General features: G+C 38.4%; 1 protein-coding gene across 2 annotated transcripts in view; it reads right to left on the bottom strand.

Annotated features, from left to right (window-relative positions):
- Positions 1 to 14,107: 14,107 nt before the first annotated feature.
- LOC102904131 (uncharacterized) overlaps positions 14,108 to 25,009 on the bottom strand; it is a 30,607-nt gene continuing 19,705 nt past the window's right edge. The window contains exons 5-6 of one of the 2 annotated variants that reach the window (XM_042261840.2): positions 22,110 to 22,203; positions 14,108 to 15,146 (exon numbers count right to left, since the gene is read on the bottom strand). In XM_042261840.2, coding sequence (XP_042117774.1) covers positions 22,151 to 22,203 — 53 coding nt within the window. In that variant the 3' untranslated portion in view covers positions 14,108 to 15,146; positions 22,110 to 22,150. The remainder of the gene's footprint in view (positions 15,147 to 22,109; positions 22,204 to 25,009) is intronic. The other variant, XM_042261841.2, reaches the window with a different exon arrangement.

Here is a 25,009-nt window from a genome sequence, read left to right as displayed (position 1 = left end):
AAAGATGCTTAAGCCTTCAACTTGAGTTTCCTCATAAGCAAATGAAAACAATGGTACCTCATCTGACCATTCAATAGACAATGTTCATGTCAATGTCATTTATCCAAAACCTGCAGGAACACAATGATAACATCAATACATACTGGGAACCATGGAATGACTTAGCAAAAGCAGTCTACAATGAATTTCTTATATGACTTGAGGGCTTGAGAAGATTGTCTTTAAAAAGAAATGTGCTCCACATTAGATTGTGTCAGAATGTTGAGATAATTCTATAATTGGAACCCTCACTAAATTGTTATATATAGGGAAGATACAAGTAGGGGTACAGGCTGTCATTTGTAAAGCCAAGACATTTTCTTAGTGTCAGCAACATCTGTCACTCTGTGCTGCAGAATGATTTGCCTCGTTTTCCTATTGTCTCAGACTTACTATGTTAGATATTTGTATGAGTGTATTCATGCCCTAGGGCAGAGCCAAGGGTTTGGAATGAACATCAAACTACTTGTTTCTAAATCACTGTTTATTCCAGGCTTGTTCTTGACATCAGTGGCATATTTTCATTACAGTATTTACATAGAACTTAATACTCTTAGTTTCCTTCAAAAGGAGCCCTGCTGTGAGCAAACAGGAAATTATAAGTAGCTCATCTATCTTATAGTATCTGAATTGGGTTTTTACCTCTTTAGCTAAGAGATTATGTACACAAACACTGAATAATATATGCCAAAATAGATGAGTCAGATTCATCCATAGTTGCATTTTCTCCCTTTGATAAAATATTTGAATAGTAGACTAGTCTAAAATACATCTTAATGTCAGGCAGTGGTAGTGCATGCTTTAATCCCAGCACTTGAGAGGCAGAGGTAGGTGGATCTCTGAGTTTGAGGCCAGTCTGATCAACAGAGCAAGTTCCAGGACAGCCAGGGCCACACAGAGAAACCCTGACTCAAAAAAATATTTAGATATATAGATAAATAGATAGATGTGTGAGTGTGTGCGTGTGTCATAATAAGTAGCCATGACAAATATAAGGGCTATTAAAAACATTATTTTCTGCCAAAGTATGAGTTCCACTACTTCACCTTTAGGGTTATTTTTCCTGTTGGTCATTGCTATAGTTCAGAGCTGTCATAATTGGTGGTTGTCATAATTGATTCCCTCCTTTGGAAGTTTGCATAGTACCTAGTCACTAGGGAGGGGATCCTTAAGTAAGTTCCAACTCAGGGACATGGTATCTTCAGCCATAATGATTCACCTTCCACCTCTCAGAAGCAACCAAGGGCAATAGCAATAGTTTGCAGTATTTGATGAGTCTCTTAGACAACCATGACCAATAACTCAAAAGAGGACTTCTCATGCCTGGTGTTGGAATTTTTATTAGACAGCGTTTGTTTGGCTCTTAGAGGGAGCTTGTTAGCCCCAATGAGAAAATTTCATTTAAACACATACATGGTTTTAATGAAATACATGACTTACATGTATTATACTTTTATTTTGTTTATTACAAGACAGAATCTCTCTATGTAGCCCTGGCTACCCTAGAACTAGAATAGCCTAGCTTTAAGCTCACAGAGATCTGTCTGCCTCTGTTCAAGTGTTGGAATTAAAGGTATGCATGCACCCCTGTACCTGGCCTGTTGTACATATTTTAGGTATATAGTTAACAATAGATTCCTCATGACCTTTTCAAACATCCTATTATTGTGCCCTCATTCTGTGCTTTTCTCCCAACTCCCTAATTAGAGCCCTACCCCATTTTTCCCATTTCCTGGATTCCTGCTATTCTCTTCTCTATTGCTCAGCAATACTCCATTTTTACTCTCCTGGTTTCTGCAGTTATTACAAGATATGTACTCACATCTGAAGATTTGGAGCTAGGAGCTTCAGATGAGAGAAAACATGTGACATTTGTCTTTCTGGGTCTGAATTGCTGTACTCCATGGGATCCATTGCTGTACTCCATGGGATCTTTCCTAGTTCCATCCTTTTACCTGTAAATTTTATTATTTCATTTTTCTTCAGCTGTATATAGACCTCATTTTCATTATCCATTTGTCAGTTGAAGGATATTTAGGAGTGACAGAGAAGAACAGTGGAGAGGTTCCTCCATCTTGTAATCTTGATGAGACCATTTCAGGTTTAGCTAAATTTGATCTCCTTTGTGGAGAATCTCATTGAAAATTACCAACTTTACTCTAGGAACCCAAGGTCAAGATGCCCTAAGTAACTTAGCTTCTATTAAACAGCCTGCTTGTGCAAACCTCCCCATCCCACAAACCACTTCTCTTAGCTTCTGTTAAATTGATTGATTGTAGAGGTCCTCCCTGTGTCTGCCTAGCAAGATGCTAGGATGTGGTTTCTGCCTTCAAAATCCCTGTTCTATGGACAGGTTCTACATCTAGGTCCAAATACCTGAATATAGTCCTAGCCAGTTAATTTAAAGACCTTCAATCAGCTGTAGACTGTATCGGAGTGGTCATGTCTGGTGGGCTCCTCATAACACAGGTTGTGTCCATTGCCTAATTATTGTAGAGCAGCAATGAACATGGCTTAAGACCCACTCAATAAGAGGGAAATCATGCTGGCACCAGAACCTATTCAACTATCCAGGGATAGTAAAGTCATGGATCTTGTAGGAGAACCTACAACCACCACTTTACCAAACCAGCATAATCCCTAAGTACATTCTAAATATTTGTCCTTATACTCACAGGTTAGTATAGCCCTCTCGCCTCATCAAAGAAACTTCTCTTTGCAACAGTTGGAGACCATTACAGAAAGCCACAACCAATTAAAATGAACAGTTATGGGGTCCAGTCCTAATGGTTGCAACTACAAAACATTCCCACACCTACATCACAGGGAACATTGTGTAAAGAGTAGAATGATTGTAAGAGCCAAAGAATCAGGGAGTTTGCTGTGAGATTGTGTCACCTCAGAATTTCACCAACATAACTGTCTAAGCAAGAGTTAAACAATAACAGTACCAATAGAGATGCTAACATGGATGGATGTTGAGACCCCAGGCGACCTCAACCCTACACAAAAAACTACAGGCAATTGTAGATGTAACCAGCCATCTTATTAAATAAGAAACACAGAACCAATGCAAAGAAGAAAGCCAAGAGATCAGAGCTAAGAACCTTACCCGCCTGCTGCAGCTAGCCTCTTCAGCCAAGAGACCTCTACGAAAGAGACCTACTTCCTGTCTGTTCGTCTTTATATAGACTTTCTGTTCTGCCTTCTTATTGGTTGTAAACCCAACCACATGACTGCCTCGTCACTGCCTGTATGTACAGCCCTCCAGGTCTTCTATGGTATTGAGATTAAAGGCATGTGTCTCCAATGCTGGCTGTATCCTTGACGACACAGAGATCTACCTAGCTCTGCCTATCAAGTTCTGGGATTAAAGGTGTGTGCCACAAACACCCAGCTCTGCTATGGCTTACTATTAGCTCTGACCCCCAGGCAACTTTATTTATTAACATACAAATAAAATCACATTTCAGTACAATTAAAATATCACCATAGGCAATAAGGAATGCTGAGTAACAATCTTCCCAGGGATTAGCACACTGATTGGTTCTCCAACACCAAATGGTCAGCCCTGAAAAAATATGCATTCAATATTATATAGACTGAGCATATGCATTTAGGAATATATATATATATATAAAATATATGGAGATATATATAACATTATATAGGTGTGCGTATGTATGTATTAGTGTGTAACTAAAGAAATTAAATTAAAGAAAAAAAGGCCATGATTTGGCAAAAGAGCAAGGGGGAGACATATGGAAGGGTACAGAGAAAGGAAAGAGAAGGAAATTGTGCAATATAAAAAAAATACTTTTTTAAAAACTTGTTTTTTCATTGCCTTTAGGTATCAAATACTTTTCCATGAGAAATGTTAGCGGTAAGTAAGAATTGACTTACTATCATCATATATAGCAAGTCTTTTATAAGCATTTAAGATAATGCTCCTATATAGGTTAAATTAATATATGTATTAATGAAAAATATATACTGATCAATGTATTTTAAACACACACAAATCATATTTTTATGGTTTTGATATAATAAGCCACTCTAACATATCATGAGCTCTGAGAACAATTGTTTCTAATAAAGGTCTTACAGGCTAATAGATGAATACATAGAACACAGAATAGAAGGGACTTATAAATGTCTAGGCCTGGAGGCCTAGGAGAGACAAGGAAGTCAGCAGATGCCTGAGGTATTGAAACTATCATCAGCTTAGGATGAGTGGACATAGTTTATATTATTCATGTTAGGAGTGCTCCCTTAATGCCTGTAGACCTAAAATAGGGGATTTTCTAATATCTCAGAGGTAAAATAATGACTGAAGTGTCTTATAAATACCATTAATTTTATTTAGTCTACATTTTAGGGGAGGGGTAAAATGTGAAAAAAAGCATAATTAAAAATATATAACATGTTGTTAGTGCACTGGACAGAGTTCTCTGCATACTAAGAGCTCTTCCAATACTTGTTCACAAGGTGACTTATCATACAGCTCTTGTGGGTTACAGACTTCCATTATTCTGTCCATTATGGTTGGGAAAGCCAGGGTGCATGCCAAGTCACAGCCACTGAGTTGCGTGTTGGGGAGTGTTTTCAGTGTGTTGTGGTCTGCTTCCCGGTTCTCATGCATGCTTCCAATTAGTATTCTCTACCATCTCTTGAAGGAGCTGAAGGGCTTGCATCCTGACTCCACACCCTGATTTTTCCCTTATGTCACAGATGTAGACAAGCATGCTAAGAGTTAATATATCATATTAAGTGCTGCACAATATTATTTTAGATTTAAAACAAATTTCTATTACCTAGAATTTTATCTCTCATTTTGATGATGACGTTTTCAAGGGCCATTTCAAAAATCATAATGGCTAGTATTATGTCAAAGTGGCTAGCCATAAAACTCAGCATTTCATCAAACACCAGCCTAGATGCTAATCAGTGGAGATTTTAAATATATTAACATTTAAATCGGTAGGCTTAATAATTTATGATATCGCCGGGCAGTGGTGGCGCACGTCTTTAATCTCAACACTCAGGAGGCAGAGGCAGGCGGATCTCTGTGACTTCAAGGCCAGCCTGGTCTCCAAAGCGAGTTCCAGGAAAGGCGCAAAGCTACACAGAGAAACCCTGTCTCGAAAAACCAAAAAATAAAAAAAATAATAATTTATGTTATCAATCATAATCTAGGTAGGTCTCATCCGATCACTGACAGCATTAAGAGAAATGACTGATACTCACCAGGAAAGAAAGAATTCTGCTTGCAGACTGCATTCAGACTTGAGAATGCAACCTTAGTTTCTCTGTGTGCATTCATCTGATTTATTTTGAGGATTCATACCTTTCATTTCCCCAAAATGTCTGAGGCAATTTTTGAAAATAAAATTGTATATATATTTTTATGTATGTATGTTTATGTGCACACAACCTACTAATCTGTATCTCAGAAGAGCACTGGCTAATATAAGTCAATAATTACTTTAAGACATTAATGCATTTAAAAATTACATTTTTTAAATTGTCAACTACAATCATCACTGAATAACTATTTTATAATTTAATTACAAGACTATATTATTTATATTTGGAATAATGGTGACATGAATAATTGAGTTTACACTTGATCTCCATATTCATTTTTTTCTAGCAGTTTTTGAACTACTTACCAAAGAATATTATGGTATTTTTGAAAGGATAAAGAAAACAGAAAGGTGAAGTGGGTACCCGCTAAGGTGTGCCACGTGCAAGCGAGTTAATGCGGGAAGCGTGTTAGGGGAGGGGGAGAGCGAAAGGCTGTGTTGGAGTGGGGATGTGAGGGCGGGGACAAGATGATGCAGGAGGCAGCCGAGGAAAGGCTCTCCTCTGCAGGGGAGAAAAGAGAGGGAAGAGGAGAGCAAGAGAAAAGACGAGAGAGCGAGCCGTGTTCTAGCGAGAAGAGAGCGAGCCGTGTTCTAGCGAGCCCTTCTAAGGGGTTCACATGTCGCATAGCTGACGGTGAAAGGCACCTGGCGACAAATGATGACGTAACATAACTGCTTTGGCGGCAGAGGCAGGCTGCTGCTGTGGTGGAGACTAACAATTTTAAGTTAAAAATAACAAAACCCCATAATACAGGGGAAGCAAATACCTCTAAATTGAGGGTTAGTGGAGGAAAGCATACTGTGAAGAACAAATTTTATATGGGATAGACGTCCTAGGAAAAATGTGGGTAGTGAGATTATGAGAGCAAAAATGTAATTGTACAGACTCAGTTTTTATGGATAAAACTGTTTCCCTTGTAAATTCACATGCTCAGGGAGGAGAGATGCCTCAGTGGTTAAGAACACTTGTTCTTACAAAGAAGCCAGCTCACAGCTGCTGGTAACTCCAGTCTCTTCTGGACTCCAGAAGCTCCTACACTCAAATGGACAACCTCCCATATGCAAATATATGCTTGATTTTTTTTTTAAAGTCTTTTGTAAATTCTTCTTAAAATTTTACATGGTAAAGCCCTAAACACTGCACCTCAGAACATAATCATATTTGGAGTTTTTTTTATAAAAGGAAAAGATACAATGAAGAGACTATCAAAGATGAATGCAAAAATAAGATGTTGCTTTAAGGAAGTCGTGAAATACCATGAATGCCAGAAAGCCATCGAGAGCTAGAAAAAAACTTGGAACACATACACTGTCACATCCTCCTCCCCAATGGATCCAACCCTGCAGACATATTAACTTTGGATCCCTGGGGTGCAGAGTTATGACATAATTCATTTCTGTAGCTTAAACCTGCAGTACTTTATTGTGGCAGTCCTAGCAAAGTAACGCAATAAGACTAATTGATTTTTCTTTAACAAAAATAATAAAGAAATATTATAGAACTCCTGCTAATTCACTAATCTTATAACCATTATTTAATAACTACTGTTTCCTGTTCATTGTTTTTTTTTAATTATTACTCCGTTATTGGAAATATGATGATGATGGCACACAACTCTGGGAGAGCGTTTGTAACTTTCCAGCTGCTGCTTTAGGCTCTATCTGTACTGACTCAGAGATAACACACCACTTGCTCCCATTTTCAGAACACATCCCAAGGCAGAGGAAAGCAAAGCAAGCTGTGTAATGTACACACAGAGTAAATAACTCACCCAAGGCGCAAACAAGTATTTTTATTCGGAAGTCAGTGGCTATAAACGCAGGAGAATTGAAACTATTGGTTATGTGACTAATGAAGATTTTGTTTTCCTCCCAAGGATTTCTGAAGCCCCTATGTGGGTACATTTGGGAGTCTGTGTTCAAACCAGATGTCTACATGAAACCTGAATGTGAGCGGGAAAGCTAAAACATAGTCATCAAATATTTAGGTCACATAGCTCTGTTCAGTCACCTTCTTTCATATTATATACAGTATTGTGACTATAGAGTAAAAATAGTAATCCATTGTTTTTATTAATATTTAAAATAAATGTTTATTAAAGGAGAAAATCTAAAATATATGTTTGGGTATTTGTTATTATTGTATCTGGCAATCAAGTGCATTGAATGGCAATAGTGGCGGTATGTAATCTATGTGGTGTATGCCAATACATAGAGCTTAGTAACCACAAAAAAGATACGAGCATACACACATGCATGGATACATGAACAAACATACAGAGTCTCATGGACTATCTATGATTATGTTATTATTTGCATCAAAATCCAAGTGAAAATCTCCATTTTGTTGTTACTTAGTTGAAATCCTCAGCTAAGATACTGTTAGATCACATCCACCCAAGTTATATTTTGAAATCTTAACCTCCATGATGATGAAATTGGGAGCCAAGACCCTGGATAGGTGATTTGCTCGTGAAAGTGGAATTCACATAAAAGGAATTAACACCCCCTAAGAAAGGTGCCAGAGAGACTCTTGCTCCTTCCAACATGTGGGGAACAGAAGAAACCATTTAGAGGTCTCAAAGGAAGACTTTACTGGACTTTGAATCTGCCTAGAACTTCCAGTTTTTACAAATGAAAAATAAATTTCTGTTGCCTTGAGATATCTATTTTGGGGGATTTTGCTCTAGAAGGCCAACCAGACTAGGATACATTAATTTTCTTTGAGGAACAAATTTGTAGTCTCTCATCTTATTCCTCAATGGGATAATTTGGCTGAAATCCCTGCCCCAATTGCATGGATCTCTTACCGACAGAGATGTATACTTCAACATCTGGATTTCCAGGTCCATGATTTTGTCATTTCCCCAAATCTGGGCACCTTACTTCCCACCTCTACTACACAAATTTCCCCCTCAAAAATCTATTATTCTTGTAAGTTGATTATCTCCTATATTTTGTCATAACAGAAGATTAATACAGAATGAGCTAACAGTTGCTTTATTGTACTTGAGGTTCAGAGTGACATCTTATTCATTTGTACACCTGTTATCTAATTTTGATCAGTAAACACAGTCAAGAGTTAATAATTTTAAGATGAGAAATAAGTTATTTTGAGAAATACATCAAGTTATATAAGAGGAATAATGCTCCATTACTTAAAGAAAATAACACATTAGGACTTTTTTTAAAAAAATGAATGAATTTTAAAAAAAATTCAGCAAATCTTATTCTCACAGATATCATAACCCCTGTTTTCACCTCTTTCGATCAGTTGATTTAGGGAAATAAGGTTGTCCAATACTCCACTAAAGGAAGCACAAATGCAAAACCAGATATTTAGTCATAATTTGCAACTCAAAATCAGATGTTTTTTCTCTGTGTAGGAACTTCAGTTAGGAGTGAATGCACATGTTTAGGTATGTACCTACACTGTTCTAAGCCCCACAATTTTAATTAGTTAATAATCTTCTTTAAATGACTCTGTGAGAATCATTGAAGAACAATCACTAACCTAAAGTGGGGATGTGCAATATGGCACTTGAGAAAAGAGGAGTTCCCAAGCTGGAATGTGAAGCTGAGCATCTAAGTTCAGAATGAGTGCCACACTTATTTGCACAATGAAAAAAAGAAGTCAATCAGAACTTAGAAAAATGGTTTCACACATCTTTAACAGCTCAACAAGAACCCTGGCTTTTCTATATTAAATTATACTAATTGGTTTTCTATTGACAGAAAAACTATTATTAGCCTGTCCAAAATTGTCCAAATCAAAGTGAACTCTCTCTCTTCTGAGAGTTCCAATCTCATGTTGAGATAATCTTATCCACTTACTTATCACCTATCTAAAGTATTTTTTAACTTCAGTGTGATCATATTATGAGCTATTAGATTTTTTAATAAGGTAGACTTAAACCTTCTTAAGTTCTCCTGGTTTGAAATAGTTTGAAGATGTGTACTGAGCATGAAATAGACTCTGGTGGTTTAAAAATAAAGCTGCTCTTCCAGAGGTCCTGAGTTCAATTCCCAGCAACCACATGGTGGCTCACAACCATCTGTAATGAGATCTGGTGCCCTCTTCTGGTGTGCAGGCATGCTTCCAGACAGAACACTATACATAATAAATAAATAAATCTTTGGACTGGAGAGATGGCTCACTGGTTAAGGGCACTGGCTGCTCTTCCAAAGGTCCTCAGTTCAATTCCCAGCAACCACACGGTGGCTCACAGCCATCTGTAATGAGATCTGGCACCCTCTTCTGGCCAGCAGGCATACATGCAGACAGAACACTGTATACATAATAAATAAGTAAATTTTTATAAAATAAAAGGAAAAAAATGTAAAATAAAATAAAAGGAAAAAATAATGGCCATTAATTTTCAAGTGTTTAAAGTTAATTTACTTACAGGGAAATAACTCTCTATGTGCTTAGCACAAGAAGAAATCAATTCTACTCATGGTGATGAGGTATTATGGTGAGACATTGCGAGCCCGCCCCCCCTAGCATAGTCCACATAACAAGTGACCCCAAAGTTGTAAAGGATATCTTCTTGGTGTTCTTTTGTCCAGTGCCATTTGCTGATGAAGACATTTCATAAGTGGCCATAGAGGTGACAGAACAAGCAAATGGGCAGGGATTGGGAGCGAAATATACGGATCCAGAAAAATCCTAGGACATTAACACAACGATGAAAAATGGCTATGAATTCCAAACAGTGACCAAGAATTGGTGAGCTATGCTTCCAAATGTGTCACTGTGTTCATTGGCGCAAACATCAGATTAAGGCTACATTTATGAATCATGAACTTTGATCTGGGTCATAACGTGAACTAAGCATGACAAGCCGTTATGATGATGTGGCATGGTAAAAATGAATAATCCCTTCTAAACTTTCAGGCCTGATTCGACCTTCCCTGGAGTCATTGGACAGACTATGTTAGTCAGTGTGGGACCCACTTAGAAGCCTCCTGTCAGTGTCCCAGAAGGTTTGTTTTGAAGAGTTGGCCTCCCTGTGGTATTTATGTGCCAGGCATATGGGGCATTCTCCAAGGCAGATAGTTTTGTCTTCATTTACAGATGATCACAAAGTGAGGTTCAAGACGGATAATCACTTGCAAGGCTCCATAGGGGTCTATCCTCATAAAAGTTACTTGAAAACTGAACTGACTCCAGACACTAGAGGCACTCTTCCCATTCATTTCTGAGATGATCACGGACACCAACATCACAACCTCCATTAGTGTCTCCCACATCCATAATTTAAAACATATTGTTTTACCTCTCTCTATATGGTATCTCATGGTAGATTTCACCAAAAGGAGGAAAATGGGGCTTGGAAGATGTCCACAGAGACTTCTGTGGCTTTAGACTTGTGCAAAAGATGGATGAGTTGCAATTATTAACCCCCAAGTACAAGAAAATGGTAAAAGTTTTCTTTGTGTGTACATACATCTGATAAAGGGCACTAAAGGATGCATTACATTGGTGTGGGAAACGGGGCAGTAGCCTCTTTGCCCAGCCACATGTGTTTGAGAATTAAGGAGGCAGAGCATTCCATCAAGAGACGAACGCTCTTACTTGTAAATCCTTTAGTAAAATACATTTCATTTAGGGAAGTATAGGGAATGGAATCCAGGGTCTGGACGCATATGGCTTAGCTATATAATCCCTGCCCTCTTTGTAAATCACCTAGAACATGTGAGTTTGAACTCTACATTTCAAATTAGAATGGATTAATGAGCACTTGTTTTACAATTGTCTCTTCCTTCAAAATAGCATCACAAAGGCAAAGGGACAAAGGTACACTCAATTATACATATATGTAGCATTAAGTATGAAATTGACACAAATGAGGCGTGCCACATTCTACAGATTTTCAATGGATAATACAGAAATATGCCATCATTGATGTGTCACCTCAAGGGGTTGGTGACAGGCCAATTTCTGAAGATCAATTCTAAGAACACATCTTGATTTACACTTTTAATTTTCTTGGCACAATTACAACATCCTGTCTCCCTTTCCCAAGTGTTCCAGATTGACTTATAAGTCATATTGTCAACCTATTTATAAAATGATTGAGTCTATGTTTCCAAAACTTTGCTTCAAATTTCTTCAGTATTTTTTTTCAGCAAATGTCATGCTGCAGCCAATCATTTAGGGGCCCCGTTTAGGAAATTATCTCCAGGTGCTTTGCTTTGTCTCTACCCAAGACTGCAGTTCAGAACTACTTCTTAACGCCAAAGAGCTGAGACTCAAAGTCCATGCACAGAACATGTGGTTCAGCTGAAAGCTGAAGGGGGCATTTGATAAGACACACTGCTGCACACTATTGTATTGTTCCAGTTAAACCTTAGTTTTCAAATAATTTAAACCTTTAACTAAAACACTTACAGTGTCTTTGGATTCTAGTTAACGCATTCAAAAGTTAAAAAAACTGTAAAAACAAAAATAAAAGACATGGTGTTTCTCTGTAGCCCAGGCTGCGCTGGAACTCATGGAAATCTTATTGCTTTCAAGTGCTGGAGGAAAATTAATCTTTCATTCAAATGTTTTCCTATACTCATAAAAATTACTTACGATGTCTTGGGTTAACTTGTTAAACATTCATTTCTAATTTAAAAAGGAAATGAGTAAATGTAAATCATACTGAGTAATTTCATAAAACACTCTTAAGGGCATGCTGTAAAGAAACTACACCCACCACAGGCACCATATTGCCTTAGTTTTTTCCATTCTTTTTATTCTGCAACTTGTCAATGTCGAGTGGATCTATAAATTTTAAATTATTTTTTCCTGAATAATCACGGATATTTTATTTCATATCAGTCTTTTGAAAGCAATGTTGCAAAAACAAAAATGTAGTTTATTTTCTATGTATGGGTTTTTATCAGAAAATATAATTCCAAATGTGTATGCAGGTACACACACACATGACATTATCATGTGGGCAGACCTACTCGCACTTTTTTTTTTAGCCTTTTTTGATTGGCACATCTTCTATCCCTTGCCAGCCTTAGAAATTACAAGCAACACCAACCACATATCTCTCTTCCATCCACTTTTGTTATAGATTCAAAGATAATGTCTATTTTATGATTTCTTTGTGTCAAAGGTGGCACAAATCAGATTCATAGCAAACTGCATTTCAGCAAGAAGCATACTTTAAATTTTTACATTTTTAAATAAAAGAAAGAATTATCACTTCAGCTTCTTTCTCTTAAGAGATGCAAGCTTTAGAGCTAGGCGGTGGTGGCGCACGCCTTTAATCCCAGCACTCGGGAGGCAGAGGCAGGCGGATCTCTGCGAGTTCGAGGCCAGCCTGGGCTACCAAGTGAGTTCCAGGAAAGGCCCAAAGCTATGCAGAGAAACCCTGTTTCGAAAAAACCAAAAAAAAGAAAAAAAAGAGAGAGAGAGAGAGAGAGAGATGCAAGCTTTCACCTGCTGTGCTGGGCTTGTATGTGTAGACCTGAGGCTGCTGTTCACAGTCTCATTGGTCATTAGTAGTGTAGCTAGAGTCTCTGCTTCTTGCTGTCCATCAAAAAGGATGAAGATGATGCTCATCGTTTCTAAAGGTTTTGTATTTGAAAACATAGAGCTTCCTGATTCCACCAGCGCCACAAAGTCACAGGCAGAAACTATACCAAAGGCTATGTGCAAAGCAGCTACATTCCTAAGTTTTGTTCTCCTTGTATCCTTTGGACATCAAACCATCCGACCTCCTCTTTTTTCCCTTGAACATCCTCATTCTGCACCAACCAGATAATCTGTAACAGTCTTCCATTTTTTATTTGTACTGTTTATAATTCTAGAACCAGACCTTTCTCTAAAGAACCTTATGTTGGAGATCAGCACCAAGATCCAGGGTTCTTTACTTACTGTTCCTAGGTATCAGTTACTTTGGATCCTTTCAGTAGACAGAGGTTTGACATATCCTAAATTGGATATACACACTCATCTATTAATTCCAAGATAGAAAACAAACCAGACTCCATACTTAAGAGTTCAGAGTATCTTTGCCTTGAATGAGAATGACAGATGTATACCATTTTTCCCCATTGGTTACTTTGTTCCCATGTCCAAAAAACTATCTTTTCTCTTTTTTATATATTTTACTGACATATAAGAGGTGCTGTTTTGACTTGTTTACATATTTAGGTGAACAGCCTAGAGTATCCACACTTCAAATCCCTCTGTTTTACCTTGAGATGGTGGTGGAGAATGCATTGCTGCTGTTGTTATTTCTCGTGCTAGGATTAAACTCACGGCTAGTGCTGCCTTAAGCTACAACTGAGCCACTAGGATACACGTAGTTGCTTATATTCATCCCGCTTCAATTAAAGCAGGTTAAGTGAAGTAGCCGAGCAAGGAACACAAACATTGCAGATGATCCTGCTGACACTGTGAAGAGAATAATAGTTACAGAGTGTGGGGACAGCAAGAGAGACAGGGATGGAGAGAGGCTAACTGACAATGTTATGCTTAGACAGGAGAAATTAGTTATCCTGTGGTTTGTTTTTTGTTTTTCACACAGTAGGATTGTTCTTAACTTTGTCAGCCAATGAGAAATCAAGAAATATGAAAACCATGTTTCCTATGGTAACTTACATACCTGTGTAATTCTCATACACATCAAGGCAAGTTTCAGAAACGTTGAGGCTTAACCCTGAGAAAAATGAATTCACCAACAAGAAGACTGTGCTTCTGTTATTCTTTTTGTGTTTATTCTTTGTGTAGAATCTATACAAAATATCATTTTTCAATGGTCTTCCCACCCTTGCTCAGTGGAAAACTGCACCGTGAAACTGTAATGAGGCTTATTCATTTTTTACAATCTGCAGCACATGGTCCTTCATAACACCCTAGTTGAATTTTGTGCTTTATATTGAAATCCACACCTTGTATTTGGGTCTATCATTAGTAGATCTGGGGATTCAATGATCCTTCATCACAGTCCCACGAGGAGAGGTTCCATCAAGCTGAGGATTTCTGCACATCCCTCTTCTCCCCACTCAACCTCCGGGAAGCACTGGCATGTTTCTCTTCTCTACGCTGTTTAGCTTCTTCCAGGAGGAAATATAAATGAGTTAACAGATGTACTGCCTTTGGAGATCACTTAAATTAGCAGAATACATTTAAAAGTCGTAGCATCACTCACAAATAGTTGATTCTGTTCCTTTCACATGCTTTTAAGCCATCCAAAGTATCCACAAGTTTAGAATTTTAGGCAATTATTACAACTCTACTATATAATTCCAGCATATTGTTTGTACTTAAGGCCGTGGTTCTCAGCCTTCCTAATGCAGTGACCTTTAACACAGTTCCTCATGCTGTGGTGACCTCCAACCATAAAATCATCTTTGCTGCTTCTTCCTAACTGCAATTTTGCTGCTGTTCTGAGTCACAATGCAAACACCTGATAGGCAACCCCTGTGAAAAGGTCATCTGACCCTCAAAGGGGGTTTGTGCCCTACAGGTTGATTACTACTGACTTAAGGTTTTAGTGCGTAACTCAGAACAACTGCTGAAGAGTGCAGGGGAACGCGTACCTAACAATAGGAGTCTGTCGAGACGTATTTCAAACGCTTATGGGATTTTGTATTACATTCCACCACACCTGTAATCTCAACACTCAGGAGACAGAAGCGGGTGAATTTCTGAGTTTGAGGCTAGTCTGGTCCACAAAGTGAGTTCCAGGACAACTAGGGCTGTTACACAGAGCAATCCTGTCTCAAAAAAACCTAAAAAAGAAAAAGAATTCTTGGTCCATATCATGTTTAGCAATTAATCTCTCTCTCTCTCTCTCTCTCTCTCTCTCTCTCTCTCTCTCTCTCTCTCTCTCTCTCTCTCTGTGTGTGTGTGTATTGACTTTTATGAATTTATTTCATTCCTTCAAAGCATAAAATTATTTTGATTAATATGTGATATTTCCATAGACATAAATTCAGCCTTTTGTTCTGATTCATGTCTACACTAAGCAGTCACCAACTCAGGGAATTCAGCATGTCCATTGTCTTTAAAATTGTACTATATCTTAATGTAAAGTATTTTCAAATTGCTCCCTGTTTCGAAACATATATGTTATTATTAGTTATATTCACTGTAATGCTACAGAAGATGAGAACTTATGCCTCTGAATCGATCACAGCTGATCCTCACTTGCCCTCCTCAGCACCCTTCTCCCCAGCTGCCAGCAATCACTATGCTCCTATGAACTTCTACAAGACGCAGTACTTCAATTCTAATCATGGGTGAGGTAACCCAATGTTTGTTCTGACTTAATCTCCCTTAACACGATGTTCTCTGGGCCTCTCCACAAGTGACAGAGTTTCATACTTCTTTAGCCAAATAACATTCTATTCTGTGTCTCACTGTTTTAAAAATCTAGTCAGTGGCTCCTGGGCATTAGTTGAGTTAATAATCTGGCTATTGTGGACAGTTCTATAGTTAGTGCAAGAGTTGAGCTATGCCTGCCTATATTAGGCTTCTCGAGAGGAACAGGACTGCTGCAGTGAAATTATATCTAGGTAATATGTATACTTTTATGTTTTCTATACATTTTTCTATATTACATTATATTATAATTATACATAGTATAATTCCACATGATATTTTTATATGAAATCCAGATCTATATGAAATCTACCTATATATGGGATTTATTATAGTGGTATGAGAGCCCACAGTGCATCCAGATTGTGGCTTGATTCCATCCCGACTCAAGGTCAAAGAGTTCGAGCTTGTCTTTACCCTTTAAGGCTGGATAACAGCATGTTTGGCCAAAGGTGTCCTTACCAGATGTCTTACTCTTCAAGGCCAAATAACAGGATGTTTGGTCAAAGATGTGCTTGCCAGATGTCTTGAGAATTAAGGAGGTGTTTGTACCTTGAACTATGGTGTCCTTGAAAGGGGGAGGCCTTTTTTACACACACACACACACACACACACACACACACACACACACACACACACACACACACACACGGTATAAAAAGGCTGTGAGAAATAAACTCAGGGCTGCTGCAGTATTGACTCAGAGTCCTCCCACTATCCTGTGTCTCTGTCTTTGTCTTTGTCTTTTACGTCTACGTCTTTATTTTTCCTATCTATTATTTCTCAGTCCTCACTCCCCTATTCAGGACTGTTCAACAGGTTGGGCGGGGCCTGGCATAGTGGCTTAAACTAGTCCAACAATGGCTGTCTCAGAACAGAAAAGCCAAGAGTCTGGTAATCGTTCAGTCCATGAGACTGGGCGTCTTTAGTATGTGATGGAATTCTGAAGGAGGTTTTGAGTGAAGAAATGCCTCAGCAGAAGGATAGATAAACTTGACAGCAGGAGTGAGGACAGACAGGCAAAAGGTAAAAATCTTCCTCCTCCTCTTCCTCCTCCTCCTCCCCTCCTTCTTCTCCTTCTCCTACTCCTTCTCCTTTTTTTCCTTCTTCTTTTCTCCTTCTCCTTCTTTTCTCCTTCTCCCTTCTTTCTTCTTCTTCTCCTCCTCCTCCTCCTCCTCCTCCCCCTCCCCCTCCTCCCCCTCCCCCTCCCCCTCTCCCTTTCCTCCCTCTCCCTCTCCCTCTCCCTCTCCTTCTCCCTCTCCCTCTCCCTCTCCCTCTCCTCCTCCTCCTTCTCCTTCTTCTCCTTCTTCCATGTCCTTTTATAAGGGCTGCCACCAGAAGGTATGGCCCAGATTTAGGTTGGCTATTTCTACCCCAAATGATCCGATCAACAAAATTCCTTGAAAGTGTGTCTAGCTAGTTGGGTCTTAGTTGATTTCAAATGTCAAGTTGACAACCAAGATTAGCCACCACAGTTTCACATACTGATTTATTTCCTCTGAGAGTTCCACTAGCAATGAACTTCCTAGATTATAAAGTGGTTTTGTTTTTAGTTTCTTTCCTATAATTTTTAAATTTATTTTTAATAGGCATGCAAAATACTTGATCTCGTTATGATATTCTTATACGCATGCTCTATTGCATTTTGTCATATCCACTGCCATTCTGCTCTTGCCCTGCTTTGCATTTCTTCTTTGTTTTCCCAAACAGTCCTCTTTATTTTATATTCTCCTATTAATGTCCACATATGTGGCTAGAGACACCTTAAATCTAGACTCTGTACATATGGGAGAAAATACGTGAGAACTGACGCATGTTGGTACTGAGCTAACACAAGGTCTGGAAATGGTTGTGAGGCCCTCTGAGAATGCTGTTTAAACGTCAGCTGTGTGGAGACTGGCAGCACTTGCCATCTTTACCAGACTGTCTCTTGCTCTTGGCTCGAGTCTTGAGCTCCAGAGAAGCAGGCAACATAAACAAGGTCTTGATTCACAGCTGTCCCTCTTTTGTTTTCTGCTTGGTTTCATTCATCATCTACTTCTCATCATTTCCTTATTTCTTGTAATATTTTCCATCATTTTCCTAATTGTCTTGAGATGGAAGTCAGAATTGAGATACATCACTTTTTAATTTAAGTTACAAATGCACATCTAAGCTTTAGCTGTACCCTAAAAGTTCTTGTGTGTTGAATTTTCATTCATTTCTGTCCAATATAGTATACTTCCCACAGATTGATTAAAATCATTTTAAAATTAGTAGAAAATATTTTTAATATTTCCAACACAACCAAATGATAAATGTTTGAGGTGAAGGACAACTAACTAGCCTCATTATACAAGGTCCCCAAGTATTTAAATATCACTCCTTATCTTGTTAATATATAATATATAACTATGCGTAAGTTAAAATAAGATATAAAAGACATTTGAAGTGTAATAATTGCGAACATGAAGAGAACACTTAAACATTGCCAGTGGGAATGTAGATTAGAATGGCATTGTGGAAAACATGAATCTTAAATGGTCTTATTAATAAAAACAAACTTGGAGCCAGGTATTTGGGTAAACACTGAAAGATCAAAGAAACAAAACAAGTCACAGCCAACCTCACCTCACCAATTCTTCAGCTAATCTTGTTTCCTCAAACTGGAAGCCTCTGTGTCCTCATCCGAATGGATCTCAACTGAACTGTTGCTAAAAGCCTAAAAGCTTAACAAGGACTCTAGTTCCTGGTCCTCACACCTTATATACCTTTCTTCCATCACTTCCTGGGATTAAAGGTGTGAGTCACCATGCCTGGCTGTTTCCAGTGTGGCTTTGAACTCAAAGAAATCCGGATGGATCTCTGCCTCCAGAATGCTAGGATTAAAGATGTGTGGCCACCATTTTCTGGCCTCTATGTCTATCTAATGGCTGTTCTGTTCTCTGACCCCAGATAAGTTTATTAGAGTGTACAATATATTGGGGGACACAATATCACCACAGGGGGGTCTCAAAATAAAAGTAACAAAGGACTTCCATACAAGCCAGCAAACATATCCTGGCTTTACACCTGAAGAAATAAATAAGATCATTGTCTCAAAAGGATGTCTACATTTCCATTTTCACTAGAACCAACAGACAGAAATAACCTGAGTGTTCATCAGTAATCAATAATGGATAAGGAAAATGGTGTGTGTGTGTGTGTGTGTGTGTGTGTGTGTGTGTGTGTGTGTGTACATGTGCATACACAATAGAATATTATTCTGTCTTTAAAAGAACGAAAGCCTGGTGGTGGTAGTACATGCTTTTAAGCCCAGCACTTGGGAGGCAGAGACAGGTGGCTCTCTCTGAGTTTGAGGCCAGCCTGGTCTACAAGGTGAGTGCCAGGACTGTTACAAAAAGAAATTTTGTTTTGAAAGACAAAATAAGTAGGTAGGTAGGTAGATAGATAGATAGATAGATAGATAGATAGATAGATAGATAGATAGATAGATAGATAGATAGATAGATAGATGATAGATTGAATAGATCGATAGATAAATGATAGATATAGATAGATGATGAAAGAAAGAAAGAAAGAAAGAAGGAAGGAAGGAAGGAAGGAAGGAAGGAAGGAAGGAAGGAAGAAAGAAAGAAAGAAAGAAAGAAAGAAAGAAAGAAAGAAAGAAAGAAAGAAAGAAAGAAAGAAAGAAAGAAAGAAAGAGGGAACACAGCTGTTACCTTGCGTTGTCACTATTTCATCTGAAGTGAATTGAAACACTCTCTCCTGGAGAGAGGGTGGAAGTTCACAGTTCTTAGGAAGTGAAGTTCAGGTGACTCAGAAAGCTCCTAAAGTTATGAATTTCACAGAGGCCCCGCGGTGACAAAGGCACTGAATAGTTGTTGGGTGACCGAAATCTCTGAGGAGGTTGCTGGCAAGCTGGGCAGAGGGTACCAGGGTTTTGTTACCCATGCTAGGCTGGGCTTCTCAGTGATGTGGCTGCCTTCAAGTCAGTCGTGCTTCTATAAGTAGCCCCACAAATCCACTGACTCAACACATGTGGCTTTGATGGAATCTTTTCTTTGGCCATTAGTGCCCTTTCTGTGGTGAATAGATATTTGTTTGCATTTTCTTCAGGAAAAATCATAAAACCTATGGGTGAACCTAGAGAATGAAAACCACGCCCCTCACCTTTTGTGTCTTTGACACAAAAAAAGATAAAATACTACATGATGTCACTTAGATGTGGACTCAAGATATGGAGAGTAGAACAGAGAGAGTGAATGGGTTGGAGAGTGATAGGGAGATTGTAATCAAATATGTTGTGGCTGAATCTTGAGCCCCACTTGTATGATATATGATAGCAACTTCCCAGGAGGCAAGTGCTCAGCTCCTATTAGACCCTGGAAATGTCTTCCTCTAAGTTCAATGTGTTTTGTCCCATGTGTTCAGTCTCCTAATAATTATAGGAAGGCACTGATTTACATTTTGCCCAGTTTCTTTCTGCTTATTAGTATGTGATTTCTATACCTTGGATCACAGTCCCAGTGAACATCTGTGTAATAAAGGCCTGGGCTTCACCATGGCAATATTGTGAGATTATGAAAGCCTTAGTTTGAGTTTATAGTTTGAGGAGTTTGAGGAGGTAGTGGGTGGAGCATTGACACAGAGGGAGCTCTAGGTTTGGGAGACTATATCCTTAAAGCATATAGGTAAACTGAACCATCTCTCCTCCATGGCCATGTGGTAAGTAGTTTCAATGATATCCATTCCCACCATAGTAGGGTACCTCCCCAAAGGTACAAAGCAATGGGACCAGCTGAACATAAACTGGAAATTCTGAAATTGCCAGCTATCTACCCACTTTTTTTCTAATTGATTGTCTCAGGAACTTCTTATAGTAACATTAATTTTCTTGGAACTTCTTACAGTAACATTAATTGCCTTTCACCTGCTTAAGTTGAAAACTGAAGTCTACAGTGAAAATTTAAATTATTAGGGTTGTTATTATAAACATATATCACTGTAAACAAAATGACCCAATAAACCACAAGAGCCAGGAAGTCTATAAAGTGTGATCTCCTTTTCTGAGTACCTTGTAAAATAAGTGTCATGATGCATGGCTTATTCACATTTGATGACAGTAATACCAAACAATATAATGAATGGTACATGCAGAGATGTGTCATGAGCTCTTGCCAGGGGCTTCCTTACCTAAAATTGTTTGCTTGGGCAGCACAGATTTCCTTCTTAAGGACACATCCTACAAATAGGCTGTCTTCTGGGTAAAGCTTTTACTAATCTCCCCCAAAGGGAGCGGACCATAAAAATTCACTAATAGACATCATGGAGGGAAATGACAAATAAAACAGTTTGAATAAGACCATATAGATGAAAATATTTATTTAATCAAAGTGCTGGCACTCAGCTCACATTTTTTTTTCTTTTTTGAAGTGTCTGTGGTGCATGTGTGTGTGTGTGTGTGTGTGTGTGTGTGTGTGTGTGTGTGTGTGCGCGCATTAGTGTATGTCAGTGCAGTTATGCTCTCTGGTGCACATGTGGAGGTCATGTGGGACAATGGCAGGTCAAGGAAGGAAGATAATGACTAGAGGACAAAAAGCTATTCCACTTTACTGGTCAACTAGGTATAAGTGCTTGACAGTCAATACAACCCATTTGCTGCTATCTTGTTTGGATTAACAATAGTTTTGGTACATAAATGCAAATACGTGGTGTTGGGGAGAGATTGCTTTGGGAAAAGGGGTGGTCTTCTGTTTGGTTACAAACTCCAGTCCAAAGCAACATGAACCACAGAAAGGTGCTTTGTGACAAGAGTGGTTACTAAAATGAAGTTCTATTTTACTTACTTTGATATGATATTATGTATCTTGGGTATAGCAGAATAAAGCTCTTCAATTATATCATTCCACAGTGTGGCTAATAATACCCTACAGTGAAAGGCAGTTTAAGATGTAATTTCCTTGAATTGCAGGCAGACTGTACTTAATAAAGTAAAAAAGTGTCATAGTTATAATGCCCCTAGATGATATTTCTGTAATTGCAATGTAAATATTCAATAAATATTTAACATAAAATTTTACTGTACTTGTGAACTTGGGCTTCCCTTAATATTTAATTTTTTTATACTGGGTACTAATAATTAGGCATTGTTGTGTTAATTAGCAATGACACAATACAGATTGCTGATTTACAACATGAGAATTTAAACAAGACCACGAGTGTGTGTGTGTGTGTGTGTGTGTGTGTGTGTGTGTGTGTGTGTGTGTAGGTGGGGGTGGTAGTGGTGATGGTGGTGAGGGAGGGAAGAAAGGTATCGGGGATTGAGGAGGTCATGGGTGGAGCATTGTTCCTGCTTAAGTAGAATGGCTTTCTAGAAGTTCAGCAGGTACCTGTCTTCCAGTGGCAGCAAAGCCTTGGCTCTTAGATGTTCTTAGCATATTCCCTTTCTTGTGTCTTCACTCTTCTCTTTGGAACTCCATGCCCCTGTAATTAAAAACAACCCAATACAAGTTCTTAGATGCTGGAGAGGTACACAGTCATCTGGGTGAGAAAAGTCCCGGGGAACATAGTCCAGGTGGTTTTATAGTGACTCAATTAGATCCTCTCTTTAGGATATGACTCCATTGTTGTCTTCTTGGTTTTTAAAACCAATTTGGTTAAGTTGAAACATGTCAACCAAAGTTGAATATATTGACAAAAATATACCTGAAGGAGAGTTAGCAGAGTGTAGGTAGTAAAAGAAAATGAAAGCCAGCTCCCTGAGATGATAGCTTCTTGTTCGCAGAAGACATTCTGAGGAAAAATGGTAGGAACACAGGAGAGTAGGCATTAAACAGGACCTACAGGAGAGAGGGAAGGACCCAAGGTCCCCACAAAATACCCAAGCCAGAGTCTGTTTATTGGGATCCTCCCCTGCCCCACAACAGCACTGTTACTGTTGCTGTGTCCACAGCAGGATCTCCTTTCTTTACCAGATGTTCAGTTCTTTGCCCATTCCAAGCAGTGAACTTGGCAATACCCTAGATAACTACCCGCATCCTCATTATGTTTGATTTATTTAATAGACCTCAAACTGTATTTAGCCATTTCTTTTTTAAATGAATGAAAATGATTGGCCCAACTTTAAACAGTTACCCCCTCATGAACACAGGCACAAGCATCTTTAAGAAAACACTACACTAGTAGACCAAACTCAAGAATCTTTCAAACATATCACACAACAGGATGGGGGTTCTCTACCATGAAGGGTTAATTTAACTCATGGAACTAATAGAATTAAGGTGAAAATCAAATGACTGTGCAAATAAGTGAAAAAAGGCACTGACGTTTAGCACACTTTCTTGACCAATGCTATCAGAAAATATAGAGAAGAAAATTTTCCAATGTTTTAAGATCACTTACATATTTAAAAAACTGCAACTAATATCACCATCAACAGTAAAGAGACATCACCTCTTCCTCAAGGACCTCATATGAGAATGGCCACTCTCCTTTTATTGTATAAAGTGCTGAGGTACTGTACTATCTAGTTTCCAAACAAGGAATTAACTTTTATTTCAATAACTCCCCTTTCTTCTTACAGCCTGTGTCTCAACTACCCAGGTTCTGTCAACCATCAATGATAAGCCAAATAAGTAGGAAAAAAAAGAAACCCACAAAGATTTATTCCATGTAGCCACATTACAAAAGGGAAAAAGAGATCCATTAACTTGCTAGTCCATCTTCAGAATCCTAACGCAATGGCTGGGCTGAACCAGAAGACAAAAGGGACACATAACGAAGCAGTCCAGCCAAGAAGTGGTCCCCTGCCCAGCACAGTCACTGCCCATCTCTCCTGCAAGGTTGGTCTTTCCAGCAAAGTTATCCGACAAACTAAGTCTCAAGAAGGTAAGTGCCTCCTGTGGGTGCCCCAGGGCTTTTCTCCTCCCAGCAGGACCTTAGAGAAATTCTAACTTCTTGAGGACCACTGTTGCAATACCTTGAAAGACAAAGACAGGAGAACAAGTGTTTCTTTCAGACTATATCTATTCCTACCAGCCAGGCCAGTGACAGGTATGTAAAAGCATGGACATACACATGGTGCTTCCATTCTCCTAATTTCTAGAGTTTATTTGGTTTTAAGAGTAGGATATTTCAGTGCAATAAACAACAAAACTTTAAGGGGGGTTGTAGGTCAAAGGGTGGCACTTATATATAGTAAAATTTGATAAATAGTAATATAAATCAAGATTCAGAAAACTAGAACAAAATTATCCTCTAAAAACTCCTTCTTTCCTAATTACCACAAGAAGGGGATGAACCAATATGTAACATATGGTCTAGTATCCTCTAAATCATTAGAAAGACATTGGCATCTGGATACAGTGACCAGTTATTTAAATTATTCTCAGCAATATAGAACTGAATCCTGTCACCCACCTCCCTTAGTAAAGTGGAGTATTTTATTGGCAATGATAGAATATATTATACAATAAAAACAGAGACACTGCATTACAAACCATTCAAATTTGTTTATTTAAAGAAGTAAGCTTCACAGACAACCTCTATTTTATACCTACTCTATGTTTTCTGTGGGAAGAACTAGACTGAAATCAATCAGGAACTAGTCTTGTTCTTTTAACACAGTCTGAGAGTTGTGCTAACTTCTGTTTTCAAACATGAGGCTACATAGTAAATATGGTTTCATTAGCAAATTCATATCCTTACTGAGCTGTGTGCATGATTCTGACACCTGTGATAATTTATTTCTATCACATCAAATAATGTCCCATAATTTATAAGCAGTATTCACTTTATTTTTACATTATTCTATATATTCATAGGATTTACCATGTACAGTAATTCTCATATCCAGTAAGATCTGAGGTATGAGCTTCACTACACTCTTTATGCTTACCTCATTTGTTCTGGCATAACTATTTTGCTCACACATATTGGACAGAGGTCATTCCAAAGTCAGTAAGTGCTAAGATTTCCATGAAGCATGAATTCAGTGATGAGGAGTGAACGTTCATTAAAATCCCTGATATATTTTTAGGGCTCCCCAGTACAAATCCTCTGCTATCAAGATAAGAAGAAGCGCTAACAGACTTGCAACACTATTTAAACTTGTAGGGTTTCTTTCATGCGTGAATTTTTACACTTGTATATGTATAAAACACTTATTTGTCACCTTTTTTTCCATTTTACTTACTACTGTGAGTTTGGGGGGCTAAGAGTTGAACTATTATTAAAGGCCTTGCCACATTCCTTGAACTTCTAGGGTTTCAATTCCAGTATGAATTCGTTG

The sequence above is a fragment of the Peromyscus maniculatus genome, chromosome 15, assembly GCF_049852395.1.
Source record: "Peromyscus maniculatus bairdii isolate BWxNUB_F1_BW_parent chromosome 15, HU_Pman_BW_mat_3.1, whole genome shotgun sequence".
NCBI classification, from domain to species: Eukaryota; Metazoa; Chordata; class Mammalia; order Rodentia; family Cricetidae; genus Peromyscus; species Peromyscus maniculatus.
The sequence above is the reverse complement of the archived record's forward strand: the minus strand, read 5'-3'. Positions and strand labels throughout refer to the sequence as shown.